This window comes from Hyperolius riggenbachi, chromosome 4, assembly GCF_040937935.1.
Source record: "Hyperolius riggenbachi isolate aHypRig1 chromosome 4, aHypRig1.pri, whole genome shotgun sequence".
Taxonomy (NCBI): domain Eukaryota; kingdom Metazoa; phylum Chordata; class Amphibia; order Anura; family Hyperoliidae; genus Hyperolius; species Hyperolius riggenbachi.
Window position 1 is genome coordinate 236,519,095 of NC_090649.1, and position 27,727 is coordinate 236,546,821.

At 39.0% G+C, this 27,727-nt stretch overlaps 1 protein-coding gene across 18 annotated transcripts in view; it reads left to right on the top strand.

Moving 5' to 3' along the window:
- Positions 1-27,727, top strand: part of RIMS1 (regulating synaptic membrane exocytosis 1) — a 443,920-nt gene that overhangs the window by 175,664 nt on the left and 240,529 nt on the right. For 16 of the 18 annotated variants that reach the window (XM_068281464.1, XM_068281474.1, XM_068281465.1 and 13 more), the window contains 4 exons: positions 14,918-14,985; positions 17,762-17,872; positions 19,886-19,985; positions 24,738-24,861. In XM_068281464.1, coding sequence (XP_068137565.1) covers positions 14,918-14,985; positions 17,762-17,872; positions 19,886-19,985; positions 24,738-24,861 — 403 coding nt within the window. Of the gene's footprint in view, positions 1-82; positions 140-14,917; positions 14,986-17,761; positions 17,873-19,885; positions 19,986-24,737; positions 24,862-27,727 lie in introns of all 18 variants that reach the window. The other 2 variants (XM_068281486.1, XM_068281481.1) reach the window with 1 other exon arrangement.

A 27,727-nucleotide genomic window follows, 5' to 3' on the forward strand; every position in this document is an offset into this window, starting at 1 on the left:
GGATATGCATGCACCTCACTTATTCCAGAGTGATGGTATTCAATACAATACAATTCATGGAAATTGTCTTGGTTATTTTTAGCTGCTGTGTTTGGCAGAAGACAATTGGAGTGTCCTGTGTCCCCTCAGTCATGCTGTGGTTAGTATTTTTTGAGAGTCTATTGTAAAGCGATGAGTGTCCTATTTCTGTGCTGTGTGATTAACTGCAGAAGGAAATGGCTTACCTTGGCCAGTGCTTTACGAGAAGTGTGTTGTTAACAGAGCTATTTACATGGATGTACGAGTTTTCAGTTTCAAGTTATTGTAATTGAGAGTCCTATAGAAAGTCTGGTCTGAGGAATCTCATAACAGAAAGACATGTTAGTGCTTCTCTGCTTAGGAGTGGGGGCTGGCTATATTTATGTTGTCTTGTAATTGCAAGCAGTATAATTCTGTTAGCATTTTAAAGAAGCCAGTATGCAGTTTTAGACATTTGCTAAATTCAAATACCTCAGTTATTGGTTACAATTGCACAGGATAAAACGGAGGATGCTAAAGAGGCCAGGAAACCCTTAATTCATCAAAGAAAACACAGACTGTAACTGTGAAAAATGTCCTTATGATAGGTGAATAACCGGATTAGCATACTGTTTATTTTAGAGCAGTTTCCTCATACCTGTATTTTATAGAAACATTTTCTTGCCTTTTTAAAAAAAAATCTACTCTACCAACTACTCACATTCTTATGGAGGTCACATCTCCATTTTAATAGCCCTTAAAGTGAACAGCACTGCCCCCAACTAAAGCGCAAACATTTCCTCCAAATGTAAGGGTTCCCTCATAGTATGGCTCCCTCTGGGAGAACAACTTTCCTGAGAATTCTGTATGTGTTTCATCCATATACTGATGCAATATATTCATGCATCTCTCATAACTGCCTGGTTTCAGGATGATTTTAATTTTATTTAGATAGCCTTTGATAATAATTGTGGTCAGCTATGCCCCTTATTTTAAGTGCATTTAACCGGACCCTATCCCATTCTATCATGCTTTTTTGGTGATTAGTGACCAAAGCTGAACCGTCTGTTCCTGATAAGGCCGTGTATGAAAGGTAATAGAGGGTATACAGTGGATAAAATTCAGATGAATATTAGGGACAGGGGCCCATATGCAATTACCTTTTTCACCTAAGTTTTCTCCTAAGTGATATTTTCGCAACTTGTCACAAAATGTCTTTTAAAGAGGAGCTGTTAGGTATAGGGTCTCAGAGAAAATAAACACATATATCAGTAGCTAAAGATTGGCTGTACTTACATTACATATGCATTTCACTGTCCACGTTTGGATTTCACAGAATTTGTATATAGTATATGCAGAGAATGATGCTCCTGACAGCTCATGGCAGGCTCCATGTTTGTGAAGCCAAATGTGTCTTCATGTCCTGCCTGCTTCTGATCACAGAACAGCTCATACTGAATAACACTAGTTTGCAGTGAATATTAATGAGCCATGTGGCTAGGAACAATAGCGGACTCCTGCAGTGTACGCTGCCCCGAGATTTATCTGTGCTGTGGCTGGACTGAGTTTTAGAAGCTGCTGAAACTTGATCCCGTCTTCTCCTTAGCAGCCGAGGGGAGGGCCCCAGAATGCTTTGCAGTATGTTATGCGGCTTGCGTCCTGCTTAGGTCTAAGCTTTGGTGATAAGCATACATCAAAGGTAAGAGAGATCTTTATCTTCAGTAATGTCTTTTTGGCTTCCTTCTAAACTGCTTAACACAGGAGACTAGAGGTTTAAATTAGCTTCTGCAGCCTGACAGTTACTCTTTAAGCCACTAACAAGCAAGAAAATACTCAAAATACATTTGATAGTACTTTTTCACCAACTTTTGGGTACTTTTTCAATTGTAAAATGCTGAAAATTTAGTTTAAAGAGAAGATGAAAATTATCTCCTAGGAGATAACTCAGGTGAAAAAGTGAATTGCGTATGGGCCAGGGAGAGAACAAAAAGCACCCAAGTCTGCTGCATTAAGAAACTGTACTAAGACCCCTGAAGAAGAGGGCAGATCCCCGAAATGTGTCTTCCTTCCCATCTGGTATCAATTAAAATAAAATCAATTTTATACCTTCAGTCTGAGGTAACAAATGTGTTATCATCCAATTAATTGCATACAACCTTTGGGGCACCTCCTCCCAATTTGTCTGTGTGCTTGAAAGCTGGTATCATACTAGAGCCAAATTTAGGCTGTTTTTTTTATCTTTTTTACCACTGAAACCAATTGATAAATAGGCATGTTGACTGATCTTATGTTATTTATGGCATCTTTTCAGACATGTATGTGATTGACTCAGTTTAACCCTCTCTCCCCATTTGTATCATATGTGTATTTGTGCCATCAGATCTGTCATTTTAGAATTATCCACATAGCCAGTATTTTTCCTTGTGTAGATCTGCTTGCAAATTTAAGGGTTTTATGGTACCACTAAATATGCTACTTTTGTAGAACGACCAATTTCCACTGTTTCATATGTGTGCAGTAAGATGAATTCCCACTGTATAAATAAACTTTCCTCCTTCAGCGGTCATTATCGAGCAATGTCTGTGGGCTTTTCTGCATAGATGCTTAGGCCTATATTTCACAGATGACAGTATCTAGTCTTTGAATAACTGAATGGACTTCTTCTGGAAGCTGCAGTGTAAGTATGACATCTCCATACAGGCTTAGTACAGCCTAAGGGGGAAGCAGGTGGATTCAGCACAAGTAGCTGATAACATGAAGAGCGAGCCAACCAATTTTACTGAATACTGGTGCAAAGTTTGGTTTCTAGGTGCAATGTTTTAGCAAGTGCCTGCCACCAAAACACCAACAGAAACATTCCATAGCATCCTGGAAACTTTCAGTGCTATCATTGGTTGCTGGATGTTATCAACTCCAGGAGGCTGGATTGGATGTTTGGTGCTGAAGCTGAAACAGATTGTAGAATGTGAGTATGAATTACAGTTATATGTAGAGATTCAAGTTAAGATAAGAACGACTGAAAAAGGTTAGAAGTTTAGGTTGAGGTATCAAAAAGAGCTCAATGTGAGGGTCTGGGGGTTAAGGCTCATACACACATCAGACTATAGTCTTTGGAAAATGAAAGATCACAGACCAAGCTTACCACCCTTCATGTAGTATGAGAGCCATACCTTCACAGTCTTTTCTATGGAGCTGAACTCACCATCAGAAAAAAATCTTTGCAAGATGCTGCACACACAGATGCTGTACAGACACAAAAGATCAGTATCTGCAAAAGATCTGTTCCTGCCAAAGATCCGGGGTGGGCGGGTTCAGGTCCCGTAGCCGGAACTCCGTGTGTGACTGCAGCCAAACAGCGTGGCACTGGGGAGTCTGTTACCGCACGTACAGCAGGATTGTCAGAAGCTCCCCCGCCTATGCATACCGGCAGGGCGGGTAGAGCTGGGGACAAGGCTTGACGACAAGAAAAGGTCGCAACCGAAGATCCAACTGCAAACCTGGGAGGAGTGGGCCACTCAATCTGGCCAATCTGGTGACAGCAGAAGTGGTGAGATCGCTCCAGACTTACACTCCACACGCAAGCGGCAGACCACATGGGATAACGCTTACCATACTGCCCATATGTAGCATAATACCCTCTCTCCCCCTCTCTGAAGACCACAGTACAAATGGTACCGGTACCAGTAGGGAGATATGAATGGGGTGGCATGTATGGACAGTGTGAGTGTGTTTAAAGTTCCAATACGGCTATTTTAATTGTTTTATTGGTTTGGTCTGTGTATGGCACAACTTTTTCATTAAAGCCAATTTTTCTACTTTTTCACAAAACCTATGAGCAACTGGCCTATTTGTTATTGTATTGCAGAGATTCAAGTTAAGATAAGAAAGACTGAAAAAGGTTAGAAGTTTAGGTTGAGGTATCAAAAAGAGCTCAATGTGATGGTCTGGGGGTTAAGGCTCATACACACATCAGACTATAGTCTTTGGAAAATGAAAGATCACAGACCAAGCTTACCACCCTTCATGTAGTATGAGAGCCATACCTTCACAGTCTTTTCTATGGAGCTGAGCTCCCCATCAGAAAAAAATCTTTGCAAGATGCTGCACACACAGATGCTGTACAGACACAAAAGATCAGTATCTGCAAAAGATCTGTTCCTGCCAAAGATCCGTTCCTGCCAAAGATCCGTTCCTGCAAATTGCATTCATAGTCTATGAGATCTGCAGCTCATAATACACACCTTGTTTAACAGACATTCATCTGCAGATCAGACAATCATCTGCAGATCTGAAAATACATCCTGGTGGATCTGATCTGCAGATGAATGTCAGTTAAACAAGGTGTGTATGATGATCTGCAGATATCATAGACTATGAATGTATTTTGCAGGAACGGATCTTTTGCAGGAACAGATCTTTTGCAGATACTGATCTTTTGAATGTCTACAGCATCTTTGTGTGCAGCATCTTGCAAAGATTTCTGTCTGATGGGGAGTTCAGAATCAGAATCAATCAGAATCGATTTTATTTCGCCAAGTAAGTTTGCACCTACAAGGAATTTGTCTTGGCAGTTGCTTAACAAACTCAAACAAAACAATACAAGGACAGACAGTGTGTATATTATATAAGTCAAGGACATTTATGCAAGTATAGTGGCAGTAAGCAATGCGAGAATTGTTCATTTACAGTTCTGTGCGGATTACTATCAAGTCCTAGCAGCTCTAACGTGGTTCAGCATTAAGTATGGCTACCACTTGAGGAAAAAAGCTGTTCCTGTGTCTGGAGGTTTTGGTAGTGATTGACCGGAATCTTACTCCTGAAGGCATGCGCTGGAAGATGGAGTGAGCTGGGTGAGAGGGGTCAGAGGCAATCTTGGTTGCTCTCTTTCTGCACCTGCTAGCTTAAAGATCCTGCAGGGAAGGTAAGCTACAGCCAATTATCCCTTACGCTGTTCGGATGATGCGCTGCAGCCTCCCCTTTTCTAATGCTGAGCAGGAGCTGAACCATACAGTCATAGATGATGATATGGTGGATTCAATAATTGCAGTGTAGAACTGCACCATTATATTTTGAGGTAGGCCAAACTTTTTCAGCTGCCGTAGATGGTACATCCTTTGTTGCGCTTTCTTGACAATAGTGGCCGTATTGTTATCCCATTTTAGGTTGTGTGAGAGAAGCTCAATAGAATAGACTGTGTAGGTATGGCTCTCATACTACATGGAAGGGGGTAAAATTGGTCTGTGATCTTTAATTTTCCAAAGACTATGGTCTGATGTGTGTATGAGCCCTTAGGGTTAGGCATCAAAAAAGATATTAATAACGTACAGAACAAGGTTGTGTTATCTGTAACTTAATAAGGTTCCCCTGGAGGGTACTCACCTCGGGTTGGGGAAGCCTCCGGATCCTATTGAGGCTTCCCCTGTCCTCCTGCGTCCCACAGCAGCAGCGATAAAGCTCCCTGAATGGCAGGAATGTAAATATTTACCTCCCTGGCTCCAGCACAGGCGCAGTATCGGCTCGGAGATTGGCGGAAAGCTATCTATGTCGGTCCACTCTACTGCGCAGGCGTAAGTCTCCTGCATCTGCGCAGTAGAGCGGACCTGACAGAGATCGGCTATTTCCGCCTATTTCCAAGTAGAGAGCCACAACAGTGCCCCCGCTGGAGCCAGAAAAGGTAAATATTGCACATCTTGACAAATTGTCGGCTGTGCACTCCGTGGGCTTCAGCGAGATCACCGTGGGACACAGGAGGATGGGGGAAGCCTTGATAGGATCCAGAGGCTTCCCCCTACAGAGGTGAGTACCCCCCAGGGGATCTTTTTTTTCGTTACGGAGTCTCTTTAAGGCATCAGAAAGGGGTTGACGTTGCATGGGACAGTTGAGGTTAAGCATCAGGAAAGTGTTAACATAAGGGTGTAAGCTACCAGTAGGTTTTGGCATCAGGAAGCAGTTCATTTTGGGGGGAGGTAAGGGCTAGGTTTGGGAATAAGCTTTTTTGATTAGGGTATTTGTTAGGGTTAGATGATGACCAGGAAAGATGCGCCAGTGACACTACAGAAAACAGCATGGTGTACTTGAGTATCAGTAATTACATTACTAATACTCTGAATATTGAATGTTGGTGCTGAGCTCAAAGGCATGGGAACCAAACCTAGCCATCTAGGAACCATTAAAGAGAAACCGTAACCAAGAAATTATGTAAAGGCAATAACGTTAGTATATATGGATAAGGTGCAGATAGAAGAAGTTATATACTCACAAGTCTGGGTTGCGTTAAAGGCAACCACTTGTGTTAGCAGGTGGAGAAGTACCGTCTCCACTCGGCCTTGTGCTTCCTGGCTGGTCGTTGCTCCTGGTAAAAATTGATTTTAGGTCGGACGGCTCGACTCAAATCACCCTCAATATATAGTATATATGAGGGAATATGATTACTTAAGGGTTGGGTAGGAGGCGCCCGGTCTAGGAAATATCACAATATGGGGTACGTATAACACTGTAGTGGTTGGTTAGTCCAATCACTAAAACATATGAAATAAAAAAAATAATAAAATTGTCCTACCTCACAGGTGTTTGGCAGGACATAAAGGCTCATAGGAGTCACGATAAAATATTCCTGATTTTTTATTTTTACAAATGGTGCACTTCGACAACGCGTTTCTCGGCCAAAAGCCGCTTCTTCAGGTCAATAAAAGTGCCTTTAAAAACAAATGGCGATTCTCAGATGACATTATCACAGCATATATATAAAAGTATTATAATACACCTTCAGTGAAACAACAGATCTATCCAGACTGTAATAACAATAATAAAACAGTTACCCTAGGTATTACATATGATATATCCATCAATAAAAAAGATAGATACATAGCATCCTTAAAAAAAATAAATAAATAAATAATAAAAAAAAAAAAAAAAAAAAAATCTTACAACACTGTAAGCCCCCTAGTATCTATATATTTCTTTTTTTATAACCGATTGAGATGATACCAATACGCTTTTGTATCACAGAGTATGTGTATATGCAAGTGTGTGTGCAAACACACACATATATATCTTAGCTGATTACTATATTATAAAAGGTGGAAGGGAGCTCTGGTATAGTACATAATATTTAGAAAGATATGTCATATGTGTGTGGGGGAAGGGGGGGTGTTCTTTTGGGGGGGGGACCTAACTCCTGTAGGTGTGTCCTTAGGGGGGCTCCCAAAGTTTGGGCAGGTAGATATATGACCAGTGTAGGGCTCTGGTCCAATAGTTATATACGTGTGGCGGGGCAAGATTGCAAGGCCCGCTGCATCCACCTTAGATGTAGTTAGGGGGAGGAGGAAAAAGTATGTTAATGGAGAGCCGGATGTATATGTATTTTTTTAAATCTCCGTATGGAGATGCATATAGGACTAGTAAGTGTTAAGTGTGCAGCACCAAAGGATAAGGACAATGGAGGTCATACCTGTTAGTTGCATAGATAACGTATCCGGGCGCCAAGGAAGCGCCATGGTCCGGACGGTGGGTTAATAAAGTTTTCCTTCTCTCAGTGGAGGCGTGAGCACGCGCGGTGACGTCACTACGCCCCGTGCGTGCTGTTACTACGGTGGCCTGTGAGTCCTGGGATGCTGCGATGGTACAGCAGACATCTTGGTGGAGGCTCCCTCTGGGCTGACTGCAGCGGCCATGTTGGATGTGGCAGCCAGCCGAGGTGTATTAGCCTCAGGAAAGGATATGTAACAGTTTGGTGGAAAAATGTGTAAATTAATAATAAAAGATATATAATAAATGTATATAAAGAATTTTTTACTTAATTAAAATGAAAGATAATAATAAAAAAATATAAAAGGAAGCACCTTTAGAATAAATGAAGTAGTCCTGTTGTTGTGGGTATATACCACGTAAGAGAGCTTATCCTATTGTCTGTTAAGGGGCTGCAGCTGCCCTTTACTGGTAAACCAGGATATGAAAGAATGGATTCTTACTGAACACGAAGACCTAGTTGGGGTGTATATCGCCCCATATAAGAGGGGACCTGGAGTGTAGAAATAACTCTGTGGGCCACCCTTTGTGTCCCTGAGAAGTTTGTCTGTACTAGATCGAAGCCCAATGTAATTAATTTGTATGTTGTTTGATATTGACATTTTAAAACATATGCTGGTACATACAGATTGTATACAACACTACACAATATAGAATAAACCATACAAATAAGGGTACATAGTCACGAGATAGCCTTGAAGTCTATGCATGGAAATTTCTAGAGTCTAGTTAAACAACTAAATGGAGATTGAAACTGCTGATGGTCTCAATAGAGGGAGGTTAGTAGGTCTGGAGATCGGTGTAATTGTGTATATTGGGGGGAGGGGGGGGGGAAGAAAAGAAAGGGAAAGGTAAGGGACTACGGTGGCGCGGGGATGGCATGTGTGTAAGGTATATGGTGTCTGTAAGTGATCATTGGCATGGTCCCTATATGATTTTGATAACTGACCCAACTTAGAGATACATTCTGGGTTGTAGATAGGGGTCTATGCTATGAGTACTCAATCTTATAGTTTTTTTATCACAGATTATGTTCCAGACATATGTTGAGGCCTTCTGGTTGCAGTGTGCTAAGCTGGAATATCCAATACATCTCTCTTGCCTTTAGTACACCGTGTCTGTTCGGGGTATTTTTCCCTATTTGTTCAATTGGGCAGACTGTAGTTCCGTCTATGGATTGATTATGGGTAAACGTGTAGTGTCGTGAAAGACCGTGCTTTAGAAAACCTTTTTGGATATTCCTTTTATGTTGTCCCCATCGCGACCTGAGGGTTTGGGTTGTGCGGCCTACATATTGGAGTCCACAGGGGCATGTAATCAAGTATATGATAAAGTCACTTGAGCAGTCGACTGCACTCTGGATCGTAAATATAGTGTTGGTTACAGATGATGTAAAGTTTTTCTGATCTGTTTGGAGTAGCGGACAACATAGGCACCGTGATTTCTTGCACGGTTTGCTTCCCTTTTCAGTGTCTGTTCCGGCTTGCACTATGGTGTCGTCCTGTTTTATTCTACTCGGGGCTAGTAAATTTTTCAGAGTTCTGGCACGGCGAAACACTTGTTTTGGTTTACTGTTAAGATTTGTTCTCAGGAATGGATCGTTCATCAGTAGGGGCCAATGTTTGTTCAGGATCTTTCTTATTGATCCATGATTGTTAGAGTATCGTGTAATGAAGCTTGGTTCCACTTCGCTGTTCTCCATTTTCTGTTTCTGTGGTCTTCGTGGTCCCCTCAGTATTTTTTCTCTATTTGCTGTCCTCGCTTTTCTTTTTGCTTCATTGACAAGTTTTTTTGGAAAATGTTTCTCTTTGAATTTTTCAGTTAGGGTTTGTGCTTGGTCGTTAAACGTTGCAATATCTGTACAATTCTTTCTAATCCTCAGGAACTGTCCATATGGAATGTTTGTCTTCCATGGCTTATGGTGGCAGCTGTGAAAGTCAATATATGAGTTAGAGTCCACTGTTTTGAAATGGTTTCTGGATTTGATCTTTCTCCATTTAGTTGTTTAACTAGACTCTAGAAATTTCCATGCATAGACTTCAAGGCTATCTCGTGACTATGTACCCTTATTTGTATGGTTTATTCTATATTGTGTAGTGTTGTATACAATCTGTATGTACCAGCATATGTTTTAAAATGTCAATATCAAACAACATACAAATTAATTACATTGGGCTTCGATCTAGTACAGACAAACTTCTCAGGGACACAAAGGGTGGCCCACAGAGTTATTTCTACACTCCAGGTCCCCTCTTATATGGGGCGATATACACCCCAACTAGGTCTTCGTGTTCAGTAAGAATCCATTCTTTCATATCCTGGTTTACCAGTAAAGGGCAGCTGCAGCCCTTAACAGACAATAGGATAAGCTCTCTTACGTGGTATATACCCACAACAACAGGACTACTTCATTTATTCTAAAGGTGCTTCCTTTTATATTTTTTTATTATTATCTTTCATTTTAATTAAGTAAAAAATTCTTTATATACATTTATTATATATCTTTTATTATTAATTTACACATTTTTCCACCAAACTGTTACATATCCTTTCCTGAGGCTAATACACCTCGGCTGGCTGCCACATCCAACATGGCCGCTGCAGTCAGCCCAGAGGGAGCCTCCACCAAGATGTCTGCTGTACCATCGCAGCATCCCAGGACTCACAGGCCACCGTAGTAACAGCACGCACGGGGCGTAGTGACGTCACCGCGCGTGCTCACGCCTCCACTGAGAGAAGGAAAACTTTATTAACCCACCGTCCGGACCATGGCGCTTCCTTGGCGCCCGGATACGTTATCTATGCAACTAACAGGTATGACCTCCATTGTCCTTATCCTTTGGTGCTGCACACTTAACACTTACTAGTCCTATATGCATCTCCATACGGAGATTTAAAAAAATACATATACATCCGGCTCTCCATTAACATACTTTTTCCTCCTCCCCCTAACTACATCTAAGGTGGATGCAGCGGGCCTTGCAATCTTGCCCCGCCACACGTATATAACTATTGGACCAGAGCCCTACACTGGTCATATATCTACCTGCCCAAACTTTGGGAGCCCCCCTAAGGACACACCTACAGGAGTTAGGTCCCCCCCCCAAAAGAACACCCCCCCTTCCCCCACACACATATGACATATCTTTCTAAATATTATGTACTATACCAGAGCTCCCTTCCACCTTTTATAATATAGTAATCAGCTAAGATATATATGTGTGTGTTTGCACACACACTTGCATATACACATACTCTGTGATACAAAAGCGTATTGGTATCATCTCAATCGGTTATAAAAAAAGAAATATATAGATACTAGGGGGCTTACAGTGTTGTAAGATTTTTTTTTTTTTTTTTTTTTTTTTTTTTTTATTTATTTATTTATTTTTTTTAAGGATGCTATGTATCTATCTTTTTTATTGATGGATATATCATATGTAATACCTAGGGTAACTGTTTTATTATTGTTATTACAGTCTGGATAGATCTGTTGTTTCACTGAAGGTGTATTATAATACTTTTATATATATGCTGTGATAATGTCATCTGAGAATCGCCATTTGTTTTTAAAGGCACTTTTATTGACCTGAAGAAGCGGCTTTTGGCCGAGAAACGCGTTGTCGAAGTGCACCATTTGTAAAAATAAAAAATCAGGAATATTTTATCGTGACTCCTATGAGCCTTTATGTCCTGCCAAACACCTGTGAGGTAGGACAATTTTATAATTTTTTTTATTTCATATGTTTTAGTGATTGGACTAACCAACCACTACAGTGTTATACGTACCCCATATTGTGATATTTCCCAGACCGGGCGCCTCCTACCCAACCCTTAAGTAACCAAGAAATGAGCTTCATCCCAATCAGTAGCTGACACCCCCTTTCCCATGAGAAATATATTCCTTTTCTCAAACGGATCATCCGGCGGCTCTGTATGACTGATTTTTGTGGTGAACCCCTCACACAGTGTGATGTCAGTGCCTCACAGCTCTGAGGTCCTAACATCACACTGTGGGAGCATTGTTGCATTGTGGGAAATAACAGCTGTTTCCAACTGCTAAAAATGCATGCAGCATTTCTTTCCAGTGACATCACCAGCCAGCAGTAAAAATGTCACCATGTGATAAATGTCTGAATGTAAATCGGAGAAAAAAATATTTTACAATGATCAAACACTGATTAAATCATTTATACATAATTATTGTAAAAATTAAGCACTTTTTATTGCATGATTTTCACTGGAGTTCCTCTTTAACCGCAATAGTGAAGTCAAAAAAAATTATCTTCAGCTTTAACAACTCATGAGTGTAAATCTTGTGGTTCTTTTGCTCTTCACGGTATGTATTTGTATTAAAATCATACTCATAGTTGGTTACTGTGATGCATTTATAAATGTGTTATTATATCTGTCATTCTGTATACCACTGCAGTACAATTCTTGCCATTGTCTATTCTTTTATTGACTTTTTTTTAATAACAATCCTCTTATTTATTTTTCTTTTTATCCTTTTATGGTACGTCAGTGGGATTTGCAGCTTTTATTTTGGTTGATATTGTTCTCAAACATTGACATAGTTCTTTCTGATTTGTAATGGATTTTTCACCTTTTTTGCTTTATAGTTTTTAACTTATTTTTTTTTCCCTTGACTTAGGTAGTAAATTTAGCCTGGCAAGGCCTCTAGCTACTGATTGATTAACAACTTGGCCAATTGATCAACAGCTGTTATCTTTAATTGGCTCAACTTTTCCCTTTTTGAGTGAAGGGAAGTTTTTATATTCTTGCTAATCACTATAATGTAATGTAAGATTTAGCTTTTTTCAATAAAAGAAGGAAAAGGAAAAGTTGTTTGCCCTATTTTTAAAGGCGAAAAGGCAGAAAAGTAGAATGAAAAATACAAATGATGAATATTTACTTTGGAGTAGAACGTGGTATAGTAGAGTGCTTTAACAATAAATGAACAACATATCATACGTATGTAAAATTATGTTTGAGTGGTTTTGCATGAAACCTATAATAGTGCTAATTTACAACTTCTCTCCAGAGCTGGAGAACATTGTAGATGTGATCCATAATACCCATCCAGAATTTATAAAATGATATGACACTTGTACAGCACTTTTCTCTTGTCATATGTAACACTTTTGAAAACTGTAGCCAGTAAGGGCATGCTCAGTAGATCACCAATTGCCAATTGATTTTTTTACTGCATAGGTACTGGCTCCATTCAAACCCTGGTATCCTATCTCAAAGGTGGTGCCTGTAACCAGTACAATTCCCAGACACACCAGTCCAGAAACTAGTACGCCCATTGTGGGTCCTTGCAAACAGGACCCTGCTGCATAAACAAGTCTTAAACAATAGTGCACATAAAATGCTAAGTGCAAATATATAGTAATTGGAAATATATAATTGCCAATTTCTCCAAATCCCAACCAGGTTTTAACTGGTTTTATATAAATTGGATTTCATTTTGTGGATCAGAGATCTGACCCTTTGTATTTGAGTAATGTGGTGATGGTTACCGATCAGTATATTGTGCACTGGGTGGCTGCAAGTCTCTGCAACATAGTGGTGAGGAATATCTGCTAGTCGGAAATATAACCATGTATGCAATACATCCATGGGTGAGGAACAGGCTTTTGTAACATACCCATAGTCGCTGCACACTCTGGGACAAGTAGCAGATTCATACAATCCACTGCTGTATACTTAATACAAAATCTCTGCATTTTTCAGTGTAAGAATGTAATAGACATGCCCAGACACCAATGAGACTGTGGGGAAGTGTAAACACAGAATGATCTGCCTTGTATCTATGTTGCTCCACAGCCTCATCGGGATCTGGACATGCATTTTACACTCTTGAACTGAAGAAGGCATGTTTGTACATGACTTTATTGAAATGGAGATTCGGTATTAATTACCCAGCAGTGACAAGTACCTATTGTGGCAAATGTCTTGGGGTAAAAAAAAAGAGCAAAGATGTTGCTTTGAGTAAATGCATGTTACTGCAATTAAAGCATAGGGTTTCCAAAATCTATAATTCTACGGTGAGCGAATACTCTCATTGTGTCATGTTATTTAAGGTGGTCACTAGTGATCTTTTTCATCCAATTTTACCAAATCTATATAGTATAAGTTAAATTGAGTGAACATATTAAATGGATCGTTTCAGCAGCTCCCTTATATTACATAGAAATGATACGATTGGAGAGAATGATTGGATTATTAGTGGCCACCATTAGTCAACTAAAATTTGATGGAGAATCTCAAATCAATAATTATAGCTTAATACAGGAGGGGGCTTAGAACATGGTTAATTAGAACATATGTGGAGGGACTAGGTTTAGAATGTAATGCTAGGTACACACCATACAATTTTCTGGCACATTTACCTGCCAGATTGATTATTTCCAACATGTCGGATCTGAATTTCCAATTTTCGGATTCTTTTTTTAATCATTTTTTCGATTGTCTTTTGATCGATTTTCATGGAACGAAACTGAAAAAAAAAAGAATAAAAAGATTAAAAAAACTATTGTAAAATCGCTCGAAATTCAGATTGGACATGTTGGAAATACACAAAAAACAAAAAAACACAGAACATTTATATTGCGCTTTTATCCTGGCGGACTCAAAGCGCCAGAGCTGCAGCCACTAGGACGCGCTCTATAGGCAGTAGCAGTGTTAGGGAGCCTTGCTCAAGGTCTCCTACTAAATAGGTGCTGGCTTACTGAACAGGCAGAGCTGAGATTCGAACCCAGGTCTCCTGTGTCAGAGGCAGAGCCCTTAACCATTCCACTATCCAGCCACTGGAAATAATCGATCTGGCAGGTAAATCTGCCAGAAAATTGTGTGGTGTGTACCTAGCATAAGACTAGGACTTTGTGTGAGTTGGAGATAAAGGGAGGAAAGAAAATATCAGAGGACTTGCCAGGTAGACTGAAAGGAGTAAAGAGGCTACTGAGCAGAGTGCTGACATCGCAGGTTGCATGAGAAACAGGTTAAGGTTTTCTGTTGATTGTGCCTTGATCTACCGCCAGTAGGCTGTCCTGTTCATCTGTAGCCTGCCAAAATTACAATTATGTAATGGTGTGGAATGGTTGGATCCATACTTCATCAAAGGTACTTCATCAAAGGAACCGTAGGTTTGTTTGCTGCTTGGCGGCTATTAAAGATTTAAGTCAGAAGTTTCCACTTACTCATGAAATGTTTGCTTCTACATACCACTTGCAAAGCTAAGTATCTTATAAAAATGTACTGTACTGTAAACTGCAAATAAAACAAGATGTATAATATATAATAAATAAGTCACAGTGTTCATAATGATATTTTCTAATTCAGAATACATCATTAATTTTTTACATTATAATGTCTTATATTGTTACAGGTGACTTAGACTACTATTGGTTGGATCCTGCCACATGGCACACTAGAGACACATCCCCTCTTGGCTCGGTAAGCAACAGAAGGTGTTATTTCCCAGAAGGTTTGCTAAGTAATGCACACATTCAACACATTTCATTAATCCACCTTGCTGTTTTCTGCAATGTCAACTAAATGCATGATACAACACTTTTCAGATCTAGTGAGACTTTGTTGATTTCAAACCTCTCGAGTTGCTAATGAACATTTAGTGGTTGCCTCGGTAAACTCTCCATTTTTTAAACTCACTATGAGATATGTAGATTTCCATTGGAAATCATCTTCCTGGTTACTGGGCTGCCTTACCACAACAGTTTCACTGCCTGAAGTATTGCCTCCAGTGATGATCACTGCTTAGCTCTAAACAGGATTTTGATTGGTTAGCAGTGGGGAAGAACAGAGAGAAGTTCACCAGTTTGCAGTTGCTGTCTGCCCATACAGAAAGGGTCCTCATTAAATTCTGTTGAAATAAAAGAGGTGGTTCTCATAGTATTTTGTCACTCAGGAAGTAGTGTGTTTATTACTGACAAATCAAACTACAGAATATCACTTCTTGTTAGGCAGTGCCCATGAAATAAACCTGAGCAATTATCTAAACTGAGCAATCTTAATTGAGAATTAGGTGCAAATTTACTGTTGGTAAAGATGTCAGGAGAACATACATTATGTAGAGTGTATGCAGCTTGGAACTGGGATGGTCACTAGTCAGATACCTTGTCTGCTGGTTTTGATTGACCCAGCTCTAGGCTTATAAAGAGCCAACATATTCTCTGGTGTTATATCTGTATCCACCAGTAACTTTTCAGCCTCCTTGTTGGTCTTATTATGGTTTGAGTGGCTTCACTGACCAATATACTGTTGATGCTCAGAAGCTGATCTTTTGCCTTATTGCATCTACTTAAATCTCTAAAGCTTTTGAAAATATAGATATGCATTTTTCACTGAAGATATTCTCTGATTTTGTAGCTTGTCATCGCATAGTGGTGCTTGGAATGTTTGTAAAATGTTCTATATTTTATCTGAATAGGACCTAAAACATCTGAATTCCTTAAAGTGTACCTGAGAGGAAGGGGGGGGGGGCGGGGTAAAGAATTGATACTTACCTGGGGCTTCCTCCAGCCCCATGGACACCATTGCCTCCCTCACCATCTTCTCCGGCTGCTCCGTTCATCTGTAATGTCTCCCGGTATTAGGACTCCAGTGGCTCCAGTCGGGGTCCATTGCGCATGCGCGGCCTGGCAACTGGGTAGTGAAATCAGAGCCTGATGATTTCAATTAATGGGATGGCAATCAGGTGCAATTAAGAAACTGTTTTTATTTAGGGAAACGAGGTCCAGTAAAACCTAATCATATATACAGTACTTGTATTTGTGGATGTGTATTGTATAGGACCCCTATAAAGCTCGAAAAGGTTACAAGGCCATCTGTAAGGAATTTGGACTTCACAAATTAATAGTCTGACAGACGGTGTACAAATGGAGGAGATTCAAGACTCATTACTCAGAGGTGGTCGACCATCAAAGACAACATATCTGTTGAGGATTTTTTTATTCTTTGCCGCAACAGCCAGCAGCCTCTGCAATATTTATTTTGCTTAATGTGGTGAACGTTAGGGGTGGCCAATAAGGTGCAATTAATTCTGACTTTCATACAAATTTCATGTGAATTGTATGCAGCTTGGAATTAAGCCAGTCAAAGTTGTCAGAAGGTGCATTGGATTGGCCCAGTCCCAAGCTGCATACACTTTTCATGCAAGCTGAAGTTATTTACCCATTAATGACTATATATGTACATATATATGTACATGTACTCTTGCATCTGCAGTGTGGAAGAAGCGGCAGTTGGAAACTACATAGGGAAATAAACAATACAAATGTGTATGATTTATGGCTGAGGTATACTATCCTTTACTCCCCCAAGCCATAGCAGTTGGTAACAAGTGATGAGAGCCCCCTTACCTCTAGTTACCAGCTCACTATGGCTGTCCGCACAAATGGATGCCTTGTAGGAAGGTAGAAATGGCATTCTTCCTTCTCCCAAAGCATCATGCTCACTGCTGGAATGAACAAGCTATTTACAGCCAACCCCTGGTCTAGTTAGGTGACTGGTAACTGAGGCAAGGGTTTATGATGCTATTCAAAAGGAAAGGGCGACAAATAAGACCTCTCATCTTTTTTGCAGTGGTGTAAAATTGAGTCAATAAATCACAAATGTTGGATAAATATATTTTTTCAGTATGTTGATAGAAATCTGTCTAATCAAAGTTTTTCTCCAATGCCCTATCATGATACTTTATAAACTTTTTGTTTCTTGCTTGAAAAATCTTTCAGCATAGTAGTAACAATAGCCATCAGTAAAAACAGGAAGTTTTTAATCAGGATGTTACCATTTCTTGGCTAACGTAAAAGAATTGGGAGTAAGCTTTTGGCTGTGCTGCCTTCGTCAGACTTGAATCCTGTATACTTACAAATTGTTAGAGCACACAGCTATTTACATGCAACATCTTTTAAGGTACACAATAAATTGTATCATGATGAGTTATGCTTTTGAAAAATCTTGTCACTGATAAAGAGAAAGTGTTTCTTTCGTTGTTGTTGTCAAGAATACTTTTCCTTGTCAATTACCTTTATCAGCAGGCATACTAGGAAAGAGTAAAATGTAGCTTTCCATGTATGGTTAATCTAGAGGTCTTTTTCATTCAATCCATCTCAGTGTTATATGTGCTATCAAATAAAATCCTCATTAAACATGTTAAGTAAAAGAAAAGAACACAGTGCATTCAGTGTTTGCTTGTCATATTCTTGCCCAGCATCCAGTAACCTGGCAGCCATCAAAGGAGGGTGATCGTTTAATTGGACGTGTTATTCTAAATAAAAGAACAAGTATGCCAAAAGAATCAGGAGCACTTCTAGGACTGAAAGTAAGCACAACACTTTGAAATCTTCCACATTTTTTATTTTCATTCTAAATATTACGTAAGTTCGTTACGCTTTATTCAATGTTAAAATGTTTAAATATAATTTTTCAAAGAGTGTTTACTGTATATTTTGTTTATTTCCCTGTCCGTATAGTTCCTCTTAGCTAAAAACCCTTTTTGATCTATTTCATATGTCACAATGTGTTTATCACCGAGTGCTGTAAACGTTTCAGTGAAAAAGCCCTATCAAAAGTCCAAGAAGTGACTGTTCACAGACTCGCTGCATCTCATACAACCCTGCATAAAGATATACTATGTTCCTTCAAATGCTTTTGAAAGACTCTCCTGCAGTTTGATCAGTTGACTTAATTATAGTTTAAACTTAAAGAGAACCTTAACTGAGAGGGATGTGGATGTTCCTTGTAAACAATACCAGTTGCCTGGCAGTCCTTCTGATCTCTTTGGCTGCAGTAGTGGCTGAATCACACACCTGAAACAAGCATGCAGCTAATCCAGTCTGACTTCAGTCAGAGCATCTGTTCTGCATGCTTGTTGAGGGGCTGTGGTTAAAAGTATTAAAGACACAGGATCAGCAGGAGAGTCAGGCAACTGGTATTATTTTAAAAGGAATAATCCATATCCTTCTCAGTTTAGGTTCCCTTTAACAGTAGCATTGCAAATCCAGGGAAAATATTTTTTAAAGGACACCTGAAATGAGAGGGATTTGGTGGCTGCCATATTTATTTCTTTTTAAACAATGCAAATTGCTCTCTACCTATAATACTGTTACTATAGACTCTGAACAAGCATGCAGGTCAGATGTTTTACTGTAGTTTCACTGGCTTTGCAGCATGCTTGTTTCAAGTCGGTGCTTTAGATACTACTGATGCATGAAAGATTGGCAGGAGTGCCAATCAATTGGAATTGTTTAAAAGGAAATGAAAAATCTCAGCTTCCATATTCCTCTTACTTTAGGTGATGTTTAAATACATGAGTAGCTTATGTTTACTCAACACTTTTTTCAAGAGCCTGTGTATAATATTAGTATTATTACTACTGTTTCTACTGTAAAATAGCAATAATAATAACAACAGTATGGTGTGTTCCAGTTGAAAGAGAGCAAGCTGTAATAATTTTCAACGCTCCACAAATATTACATTTTTGTTTTCATACTGACTCGTTTGCAAAAGTAATATGTATGTACCCATATGAGTCTCAAGTTTTTCATGTTGACAGCATGGATCATATATTTTTGTGAGCTAATATATCGGTAGTATAGTACAGTTATTTTGCTCCTGGTGTGTAGTATGATTTTATTTTATACTGCACTCAATGTGAAAAAAATATGTTTAGAACAACCATAACATTTCATGTGACAAAATGACTATCCACCAGTGTTACCCTTCTTTTCTTAGCTGTAGCCTACATCCAGTTCCCTCCAGTTTAATTAGAGAAGGTGAAAAATTCTTATCGCCTGGCATGTAGCGTTGAACATCAGGTGAAGCTTGCAGTGTAGCCCATTGCACAATATCTTGCTCCCCATTGCCCAAGAGCTACAAGCAATGCACAGGCAATTGGCTTATTATTCGCCTGCGGCATCAATCAAATTGAGCCGGCTATTGAATTTGCTCCTGAACAATGTCAGGTGATAAGAAGCTTGCATGCTGCACGCTTTGGGTGCTCATGGCCCTCACCACTGGTTCTTCAGTTTTCATATTTTGGACCATATTTAATAGGTATAGACTACCACATACTGTAATAAGATAAACTTTGGGGCAGATTTGTCAAAACTATTGGGAGAATTGGTGCAGATCTCATCCAACACAGGCACAGAAATATAGGAATTGATGTGGACCTCTGCTTCTAATCCAGTTTTTTGTACTGTTTTTGATAAATCTGTCCCAATATTGTTCACTTCACTCACAGGTGGGTTTACTGCTGTTGCTGGTTGGTGTATTTTTAATGTTGTTTGTAATATGTCTTCTTTATAATAACTGATTTTATTTACATATTTAGGTGGTTGGAGGTAAAATGACTGAAACGGGACGCCTCGGTGCCTTCATCACCAAAGTAAAGAAAGGAAGTCTTGCGGATGTTGTAGGTCATTTAAGAGCAGGTATTCATTAACTAGGCATCATACCTGTTTACCTATTTGATTTATGTGGAAAGATTTCACAAATATCTTCTATCTACGTTGTTTTTGACTATATCCAGTTGCAGTAGTTCTAACTCAACAGTATTGATATTTTAAAGCATTGGGTGAACACTGTGCATAGAAATGTATTGGCCTCAGTTAGAAATGGTGTAATTATGTATGGATATATGTAAACAGTGTTCAAGTTTAGGAAATCTGAAATCATAATTTTGGACACAATCCTGAAATTTAGGCTGTACAGGTACCATTGATTTTTGATTTGCATTTTGTAGTTCAGTTGTGGATCAAGGTCTGGATGTTTGTCAAGCCAGTTTGGCCAACTGCAGGTTTGTGTAAACAGACCAGCAAAAAAACAATAGTTTAAATGCTACTTTCATTTTCTCCAGGTGCTCCAGTTAATTGTAATGTAAAAATTATAAACGGGACTTCACCAAACTAGTTTGAGAAACAACTTACTGTAAATATGATAAACACTCAAAGCCTCCCCTGATGGTAGGTACTGACATGAATATACTGCCAGAAGCACTTTTGTTGTTTCCATTTAAATACAGGAAAGAATAAAATATTATTTGAACCTTTGGCTACTAACCTTGCATTATTATAGCATTCGCCAGTGTACATACATACTCGCCCATTGTACTTGTTTAATCTTACAGTGGAAAAATATAGTATGTCAGCCATTAGATAGTCCAGAGAAAATCAGCATTGGCACAATACATTTTTTTGGCACAGGCAGTTTAAGTGATTGTACTTGGGTAAATGTTTCTTGGGAGGATAGTGTCATGTGTAATGGTTATGTGTAGATGTAGACAGTAATGCTGGATAATACAGGTGCTCTCAACCACAGAGATGGATCTTAAGAATAAAACACTACCAGAGGCCCCTAATCCACACACACATTTCCAACACAACCTCAACGCTGTATCAATCAATAGCTTCAGTAATAGCTTCAGTATTCCACACTCAGAACATCTGTTTCCTGCAGCCTTCCAGTGCACATAAGCACTTACATGTGGCCACTAACACATAGAAATAAGGTGGTATCAGATACTGTATTCTAAGTATAAAGCATTTGTTTGCACACATACAAGCATTCAGGAACACAGATCACTTACATTGCGGGTCCTTGCAAACACAACCCTATTGCATCACTTCACATAAACAACATTGCACATAAAGTGCTAGTGCAGATTGATGTGGAAAAGCGTCCACTCCAGCCTGACCACTTCTGGCCTTCCTAATCAGGGGCCATCATGACTGCTTTTATGTGTGAAAAGAAATGCTTTTTTCTTGGGATATAGTGTTTGATACCACCTTATGTAGTGGTGGTGGCCACCTGTAAGTCTTTCTGTGAACTGGGTGGCTGCAGGAAACAGGTGTTCTGAGTGTGGAACCAGTATTGCTACAGTGCCGAGGTTGTGTCGGAAATATGGGTAGATGTGGTGTATGATGGACTAGACATAACATTGGTGTGAAAGTTTAATGATGAACATTATTTAGACATGATGGTTTGGTGCTGAAAAAAAATTGCCAAAGAAGCTGCAGTGCAAAGCCATGCACTGAGAGAAGATTTCTCATGTTGCTCATCTCTATACTTTGAACACCGTAATTTTACAGTGTTAGACATGTACCAGCTAGTAGATCAAAAATATTGCAATCTAAATCTGCTCAGTTAGCTAATAAATACACACTGTGATGACATTTTTCTGTCCCGTTTCAGCTGGAAATTACAAATGACTGTGCAATAATAGATGTTCCCAGGAGACATTAGTCTGTATGTTCCATGCTACACCACGATATATATATATCAATAGCTAACAAATTACACCTGCTAGCTGCTGGCTGTGCACTTAGTATTGCTAAAGAGGGATTTTTGTTTGCTGGTTCAGCATTTGGTTTGAAACTTTGGTTTGATTATTTTCTATGTTATGATCTGTCGTACAGAGAACTGCTCTAGCTTTTATAACTGACAATATTCTTATATGAGGCACAATAAATGCTTTTTACTTTAATTGGCCAGCTTATTGGGTACATCTTGGGTACATCTTCCCAGTGAATTACGGCCAGTGATTCAAATAATGTTGATAATGCAGATGGAAAAATGCTTAGGGAATTATTCACTCAATAAATTCAAGACGACATAGCAGATTTTGTTATGCATTCACAACATTCATAAGGCTCATCACCACAGCTACAAGCAGATTGACTACCTATGGTTATTTTCAGTAGCTGTTAGTCCATAAGTCTGTAGCTGTAATTAGTTAAGAGGTCAGTGAATATAATTCTCTTCAGGTAGCAAGAAGACTTTCTTTTTAAGTAACACATTTCCAAATATACTTTATCTTTCATGGTACATGAAAGTACAAAAGTACTTTTTATTTATTTAGTATTGGCATAGCGCTAACATCTTCCACAGTGCTTTACAAAGTATATTGTCTTGTTATTATCTGTTCCTCGGAAGACGAATGTAAAAAAAAAAAGCGCCAGGAAATTTGGGTGCTAGGGGTAATTTAAATTCGTAAAATATCGGTAAATATTACCTAGAATTTACTACAGCTAAACCTAACCTTACTGTCACACAGAACCCCCCCCCCCCCCTCTTTCCAATGCCTAACCCTAGCCACCCCCGTCGCAAACCATATCACCCCTTCCGCAAACCATTTTCCTGACAACTAATTTTAATCGCCACCCCCCATGTAAATAGCTGCAAAAAGGCTCCTACTTTGAAATGTGGGCACACGCTTTAATTTATCGTCTGAAATAACAATTTTGTATTTATCATTATTGGCATATGTGGTATTGATTACCGGCAATGCATTTTTAATTTCTGTTAAAACCATAATTTTATCATTTACTTCCAAAACAGCATCAAATATTTTACAAATTATTGGCAATGCATTTCTTCTTTTAGTTACAACCTTAATTTTCCCAATTACTCGAAAAACAGCAGCTAATCATACAGTTTTTCACTTTGAAATCATTGTTTTCAGCAATACAATTTATATCTTTATGAAAACCAAAAATGTTTCACATGTCTACACAACTCTTTGGCTAATAGAGCACTGGTCTATTGTGGCATTGAATAGGACTCTTATTGAAACAAGGGTGCTGAAAATAATGGCAAGCCCACACAACTTTATTGCTAATGGGGAACTGATCTATTGCAGCATTGGACAAGACTCATAGGGAAACTTGGGTTCTGAATATAACAGCAAGCACACAGAACTTTATTGCTAATGGCAGACAGGTTTGTTGCTGCATTGGACAGGACTTGTAGGGAAACAAGGGCTCTGAATATAATGGCAAGTCCACTGAACTCTATTGCTAATTAGGAGACGGGTATATTGCAACATTAGACAGGATTCTATTGTTGATGGAGTACGGTTATAGAGTTGTGTGGGCTTGCCGCTATGTCCAGCTGCACGTTTTCAGAGAGAGAGAGAGAGGACAGAGTACTGACCAATGCCGAAAATTAACCTGTCCCCTATTAGCAATAGAGCTCTGTCGGTTTGCCATGATTTGCAGCGCCCACTTTTCCATGAGTCCTATCCAATTCCGCAATTCTCCTGCCCTCCATTAGCAAATAGAGTTCTGTGTGCTTGCCATTATGTGCAGCACCCATGTTTCCATAAAAGTCCTGTCCAAAAGACCTGCCCCTCATTAGCAATAGAGTTTTGTGAGCTTGTTATGTTCAGCGCACACGTTTCCAAAAGAGTGCTCTCTAATGCCGCAATTCACCTGACATCATTAGCAATAGAGATGTGTGGGGTTGCTGTTATGTCCAGCACCCAAGTTTCCATAAGAGTCCAATGCCGCAATTCACCTTCTTCTTAGAAATAGAGCTCTGTGGGCTATCAGAGGAGACTGTTATTAATTGTAAAATCTTAATAAACTATTTACCTTGAGACTTAGACTATGTTTTAGATTTTGGCCCTTACGTGATTGAGTTTGACACCCCTGCTCAAATCAATAAGAGTTGTGTGGGCTTGCTGTTAACTTTTATAGCCATGACTAAACACTTTAAAGGTTATATCAATAACGGTTTGGCAGCTCCAAATCGTTATGTTTCAAATGGCAATTCATGATATGGATAAGGTCTCTCTGTAGAAAGAAAAGGAAAATACCGATATAAAAAGCAGAACACTATAGTAGAGAAACAGCCTGGCACTAGATGTGGTAACACGGACTTCACCGGATTGCGTACTTCATAGCCAATTGTGCTAGTTAGCGAAACAGCTGTCAGGCCTCCCTCACCCCCACTGTACACCCTGATGTATCTAACCACCGTGGATTAAAGGTACCTTCTTTTTTGCTACAATTAGTGCCTAGCTTTTTCTATCCTTCAACATAAAGCAGAACACAATAACTCAAACTTCATTAATGGCTATAGCATGTGCCCCTTTTTCCTCACACCTTTTTTACATGTATGAACAGTCATTTTGTTACTTCAACAATAAAATAATCACTCTCGAGCAAAAGCCAGCTGTCAGTTGATTGTTTTTTTTGTCTACAGGTTGATGGAGCAAAGACAGTATAATTTGATCAATCACTTCTTTATGTTACTGCAGTGTTAAAATGTGTGGCCAGTATTCATCTCAGGATAGGTTGCAAATTAAAAAAAATTATTTACAGTAACATTTGGATGCGATGTTTAGTTGCGAATATAGACAATATGCTTTTTCAATCTACTATTTTTTTTCTTTTATGTTAAAGGTGATGAGGTTCTAGAATGGAATGGGAAACCTTTACCAGGTGCAACAAATGAAGATGTTTACAATATTATTTTACAATCAAAATCAGAACCACAAGTGGAGATCATTGTGTCCCGGCCCATTGGGTAAGAAACATCTATAGCATACATTAAAGTCCTGTTACTCTGTGTGAATTATATCTACTGTTGATAATATTAAATTCAACTTAAGCTACAGTATATTTTAATTTTTGTTTTGTATAGGGTAAGAAATGGATAGAAACTTTGTATTCTTTCCAGAGTTTAGTTTTTGAAATTGCATTCCTTTCCTTCTATATGACAAAAAATATTTGAGAAAAAAAATGTTTAGCAACGTGGAAAGATGTAAAGTTGTACTTGTTGTTCATATCTTTGTGTTAAATAATTCCTGTGCGAGAAATTAGGTAAAATATCTCTAAAGAGGACATGGGTAGCAATTGAAACTACTCTGGTTGGATTACACTTTGTTTAATTGTTCAAATTCAAGTATTATGATGCATATAGGCCATACACCCTTCAACCTCGTGTTTAGTTTTACTCTTTACTAAATTACCTAGTCACGCACTGCCCGTATATATACTGTATACTTCTCCACCTTTCGTTTAGATTGTATGTTCGCAAGGGCAGGGCTCTCTCAACCGTTTGTGTCTTGGAATGTGATTCATTTAATAGCTTGGACTCTGTTATAGATTTTATTCATCATGTTAAATCTGCTATTGTAATCACCAGTTCTGTATTTTGAACCATTGTCCATATTTCATGTATATCATTGTCTGTATCGTTATGTATCTCTTGTTTGATTTCCTACTTATTTTGGCGCTTTATAAAGCTCTTTCCTGTCAGAGAACAGTTTTTGAGTGCAGTGGATAGATAAAAAGGTCAATAGGTTATGAAATAATAAAAAATGTATGTGTGTATAAAAATCTATTTTTAAAGTGTTTTAACATTAACTAAAACTGTGTGATATCTTAAGACAAATGGATAGTTTCAATTATATACAATATACTCTACTGGCAGTGGTTTATAGTAGATTCTGTCCCCTTTCTAATGCCTGGCACACACAATGAGATTTTCTGGCAGATTTACTGCCAGATCGATTATTTCCAACAGGTCTAATTTGATTTCTGTTCGATTTTCGTTCACATCTATGAAAAATCGATCGGAAAATCAATCGGAAATCAGATCGGACCTGTTGGAAATAATTGATCTGGCAGTAAATCTGCCAGAAAATCTTATTGTGTGTACCAGGAAGGAAACCTGAAGAGAGAGACTTGACATATTTCTTTCCTTTTAAACAATACCAGTTGCCTGACTGTCCTGCTGATCTCAAGCATGTAGCTAATCCAATCAGACTTCAGTTCTGTCAGTCAGAAACATCTGATCTGTATGCTTGTTCAGGGTCTATGGCTAGACGTTTTAGAGGAATAAAATCAGCAGTGTACCCAAGCAACTGATATTTTTTTATAAGGAAATTAATATAACAGCTTTCATATAGGTGTGCTTTAATTAATGACAAGATTGTATCTCAATTCTTTCCACAGTTTATGTCACTGTTCTTCTTTTGGGACAGAATGGACGGTCTCAAGTTCACTGTCAGTATTTAGAGAGTCCTGAATGAGGCATTACCCAGGCTTTTTTAGTAAATAATTTGTCCCTTCAAATGAAAATTGAAGGCATCCTCTCTCCTTGATAAAGCGGGGTGACGCCTGCGGAACTGGTGGGATCATGTCCTCTGAGGGGCTTCCTTGTTCCCTGCTGTTCTGCTGAGATTGACCTTTATCATTTCTGGGCTAAGTATCGCCTGTTTTTTGCACTACTCCACTTTATGCTCTTTTTCCTATGGGCTGCTCCTTTGCCTCAATTTTCTACCAGACATCCTCTCATCACTATTAATACTGTATATCTGGATAGCAATTGTGTACTTTATTTTCATATATGTGATATTTATTCATGTGTTTTTATTGCACAGGTGTTGTTTTATTGGCCTTGCATCACACTAGGTTGTGTATACTGAACCCAGGTTCTCCTCCTGTTGGGCTCAATATTGAGCCCACTGTCGGGTGTTCTGTCTGACAGCAGCATTGTGTCATTATACAATCTATTGCATTTAGAGTGATTGTTTCATATGCAGTAGGGATTATGTTGGAACATTTATTTGTTTTTAAATGGTTTTATTTTTCATTGAATCATCAATATTGTGACTATTATTATACCTACAGTTGAATAAAGACTTTTGTTATAGTTTTCCTAAATTTGCTGTGGAAGGTGCTATTCTTTAAGGGCTTTCTTTCTCTACCATATAATAGCTCTTGTTTTGAGCCCTAGCACACACGGCTATTTGGTTGAGGTGTTGCAGACACTCCCCAGAAACTACCTTCCAATGAAAATAGGAAAGATTTATGTTGTAGTGAGTGTACCACTTTATTTCTAAGCAGGTAGGGACAGTGACACACACGTTATTCTTGTTTTGTTCACTAGGCCTTATTACAGTAATTTGTAAACTTAATTTGCTCATTTAACCTAGCAGCAAACAGACCTGCTCTGTAGTTTATTGAACAACCTTAAGTTAATAGACCTTAGCGTTGGCTCCTCTCATGCAGAGCAGTCTATCCGCATAATTTATCTAAATGTATTGTATGTATTGCACTGCATGCTGCACAACTCTTTCCCTTTTTGACAGTCCCCCTCTGCATCTCTTTTCTCCCCTTTGTTAAATGTAATGTACTGGGTAACATCAGCACTTAAATGTCTTCTAATCCTGTGGTAAAACATTATTTTTCTTTTAGTTTTCCAGATTGTTTTGAAGGAGAGATAATAGCTACTGACATTAGTTAACCTCTTAAGGACCAGGGGTGTTTCTGGTGATCTGTGCCGCGTGGGCTATTCAGCCCACAGCACAGATCGTGTGGCAGCCAGGGTGACCAGACTTCCCCCCTTTTTTTCCCCACTAGGGGGATGTCCTGCCGGGGGGGGG